The sequence below is a fragment of the Protobothrops mucrosquamatus genome, unplaced genomic scaffold, assembly GCF_001527695.2.
Source record: "Protobothrops mucrosquamatus isolate PMUCROS unplaced genomic scaffold, P.Mucros_1.0 scaffold3200, whole genome shotgun sequence".
Classification (NCBI taxonomy): domain Eukaryota; kingdom Metazoa; phylum Chordata; class Lepidosauria; order Squamata; family Viperidae; genus Protobothrops; species Protobothrops mucrosquamatus.
This window is the reverse complement of record NW_015389198.1, coordinates 90,106-93,391: the sequence shown is the minus strand read 5'-3', so window position 1 is coordinate 93,391 and position 3,286 is coordinate 90,106. Positions and strand designations below refer to the sequence as shown.

Genomic DNA, 3,286 nt, shown 5'->3' with positions numbered 1-3,286 from the left:
CCGAGTGGCTGTGGCTACCAGCGCCTCGGCATAGTCAGCTGATTCCATCGCTGACTATAGGGGGCGAAACTTTGGCCCCCTCGGATCGGGTCCGCAACTTGGGTGTTCTCCTGGATTCGCGGCTGACACTGGATGACCAGTTGGCGGCCGTGACCAGGGGAGCGTTTTATCAGGTTCGCCTGATCCACCAGTTGCGGCCGTTTCTGGACCGGGACGCCTTACGCACGGTCACTCATGCCCTTGTCACTTCCCGCCTGGACTACTGCAATGCTCTCTACATGGGGCTCCCCTTGAAGAGCACCCGGAGGCTCCAGCTAGTTCAAAATGCGGCCGCGCGGGCGGTGTTGGGAGGGACTCGTCGCTCCCACGTTACACCGCTCTTGCGCGAGCTGCATTGGCTGCCGGTGGCCTTCCGGGTGCGCTTCAAGGTGCTGACTATGATCTTTAAAGCGCTCCATGGCATCGGACCTGGCTATCTTCGAGACTGCCTCCTGCCACAGATTTCCTCCCACCGACCTGTACGCTCCCACAGAGTGGGTCTCCTCAGGGTGCCGTCAGCCAGACAGTGCCGGCTGGCGACCCCAAGGGGGAGGGCCTTCTCTGTGGGAGCTCCCACCCTCTGGAACGAACTGCCCCCAGAGATCAGGGTGATCCCTGATCTCCCTTCCTTCCGCCGTGCCCTCAAGACGTGGTTGTTCCAGCTTGCGGGACTGGCCTAAGGGATTTTAAAGGGGTTTTAAGGATTTTTAAATTTGATAAGTTTAAATATTTCTTTTTAATCAATTTTAATAGGTGTATAAACATGTATGTATTTTATCATTGTTAGCCGCCCTGAGTCCGTAAGGAGAAGGGCGGGATATAAATGTAATTAATAAATAAATAAACTCTTCACATGATCAGTGACTCTCAACATAAAGGCCTAAAATAAGAGTTTCTCAGACTCAGCCACTTGGACTTCAACTCCCAGAATTCCCCTCACCAAGAAGAAACCCATAGGGGCCTCTCCAACCTGGCCCCACTCCCTGCCCCCACTGAGGCTGCTTGGGAGTTCCTGCTGCCAACTCCCATATTGGGTGGGGTGGGGGGGCTCTCCTGGGGTCCTCTCCCCAAACTCAGCCTCTGTATGGAGGGTCCTGACACCTTTAAAGCCCCTCTGGTGAACCAAAGATAAACATACAACATTATTTCAGTTTCCTTCATGCAAACTCCCCACTGAGCAGCATCAAAGTTTCTTCAGCCCTTCCTTGGATTGGAGGACAGACTAAATTCACAAGACATAAACTATGCTAAACTTGACTAACAGTGACAAAAAAAAAATCACTGTTAAGTCACTGTTTAGTTTTCATTGTCAAAACACAAACACAGAAGAGACTCTGAGGCTGCCCAAGGAACAGAAAAACAACAGCTTGTAAATGGATTAAAATAAAAATAAATGAATAAAATGCTCCTGGGAAATCGATTAAGCTGATGAAAATCCCCAAGGCCCCTTCTGGGTCTCCATTCTAAAAGCTCTTCAGGTCAGAAATTCTTCCAGGGCGCCAAAGAGTTTAAAGATCATTTTCAGGATCCTTCACGGGACTTATTTGGGCAGAACCTGGGTCTGCATGGAAAAGGGCAGGACCTCCAAAGCCCCCCCGAGAAATAAATACAGGCAGTCCTCGACTTACACCATAACAGAGTCCACATTTTTTGCTGCTGACACATTTGTTAAGTGAGCTTTGCTCCATTTTATGATTTTTTTGCCACAGTTGTTAAGTGAATCTGGCTTCTCCATTGTCTTTGCTTCTCAGAAGGTCGCAAAATGGGATCACTGCAACCGTCATAAATATGAACCAGTGGCCAAGAATCCAAATCCTGGTCACGTGACATGAGGACGCTAAAACGGACGTGTTTAAAATGGTGATAAGTCTCTTTTTTCAATGACGTTGAAACTTTGAAGGGGGGGGGGCTGAGCAGTGAGGGAGTCTGAAGTCTGCCTGAGAGGAGAAACGTGTGAATGTAACGCAGGTTGGGCGTCCTCACAATCACGAATCCTCCTCAGGTCAGGAAGGGCTGGTCAGTTTGGGCCTGTCTGTGTCCAAGCAAGGCCTTCATTTCAGGCTCTCCATCCAGAGGGGCTTCTCTCCTCCTGCCTCCAGCCCAGCCTCTCTAATCCTTCAGATCCTGACAGTTTTGGAAATGCCTTTGGAAAAGCTGCTGCATTGAGAGTTTCTCTGAGGATCAACTAGGGACACCCCAAGACCTCCTATCTGATGACTAAGGAATAAGAGTAAACTTTAAATATTTCTGATTCTGCAAACTCTCCCGTGCTGGGGGCTCCTGAAATGGAAGGAGGAGGATTTTGGGAGGAAAAATTCCTGCCTGTCCTAGAAAACAGTTCTGGGGATATTGGGGTTTAGGACGGGGTGGGGATCCAGGGGAAAGTGACAATCAATCAATCAATCAATCAGGGGGGATCTTTGGGAAGACAATTCAAGGAGCGCTTCTCTCCAGATTCTTCTCCTGCTGCATTCCCAGGACAGCCTTAGCCCGATGGCTCCAGTGCTCCAGCCTCCTTGTCTGCCAATACATGGAAGCGAGTCGAGAAACGAGCCGGCTCCTCCCAGCACCAGAAGCCACGAAGAGCCCCCGAGCCCCGCCAAAGGCAGGAAAGAGGAGCCAGGCGGAGGGGTTGTGCGAAGGCAGCCAGGAAGTTTGGGAACTGACCCGGTCCCTGCAAACGCCGCTTTCCCACAATCTCCACTTTGGGGGAGGGAAAGAACTGCGCTCGGGGGCGCCCAGGTAGACTTGACTGACCTCTGGAGGGGCGACCCTTGTCCCGTTCCCAGAGGGGCTCTCCTGGGGGGGGAGGGGCAGCAAAGTCCCACCCACGCTTTGGGGTCCCTTCTGAGAGGGGCCAGAGGGGGAGCGGACTCGAAAGAGGACCGAATCGGGATTCTCTTCCTGGGAATAATCTTTGGGGCGGAGGAGAGATTTCTTGGATGGATCCCCACCCGGAGATAAAGGGACTCACCGAGGCAGCTCTCCCGCAGAGCGACCCCCACCAACACCAGGAGCGAAAGAGAGCGCAGAGCCATCCCGGCTGCGATCCCCAACTTGCCCCCCCCTTTTCCGGAAATCGCAGGCAGAGAAAGACGCGTTCAGGGTAATCAACAACGCAACAATCCAGAGCAAAAGCGGATGATTGGTCACTGCTAACCAATAGAAAAAAGGTATGCCTATGTTGTCATTGTTGCTAGGCGGACGTCCAGGCGCAACCGGATGGAGAGGCGGGGAAAGGAAAGCG

The 3,286-nt window shown here is 52.2% G+C and overlaps 1 protein-coding gene across 1 annotated transcript in view; it reads right to left on the bottom strand.

The window, feature by feature from the left end:
• LOC107297244 (H-2 class I histocompatibility antigen, Q9 alpha chain-like) overlaps positions 1-3,077 on the bottom strand; it is a 35,223-nt gene extending 32,146 nt beyond the window's left edge. The window contains exon 1 of the mRNA XM_029286263.1: positions 3,014-3,077. Coding sequence (XP_029142096.1) covers positions 3,014-3,077 — 64 coding nt within the window. The remainder of the gene's footprint in view (positions 1-3,013) is intronic.
• Positions 3,078-3,286: the final 209 nt, after the last annotated feature.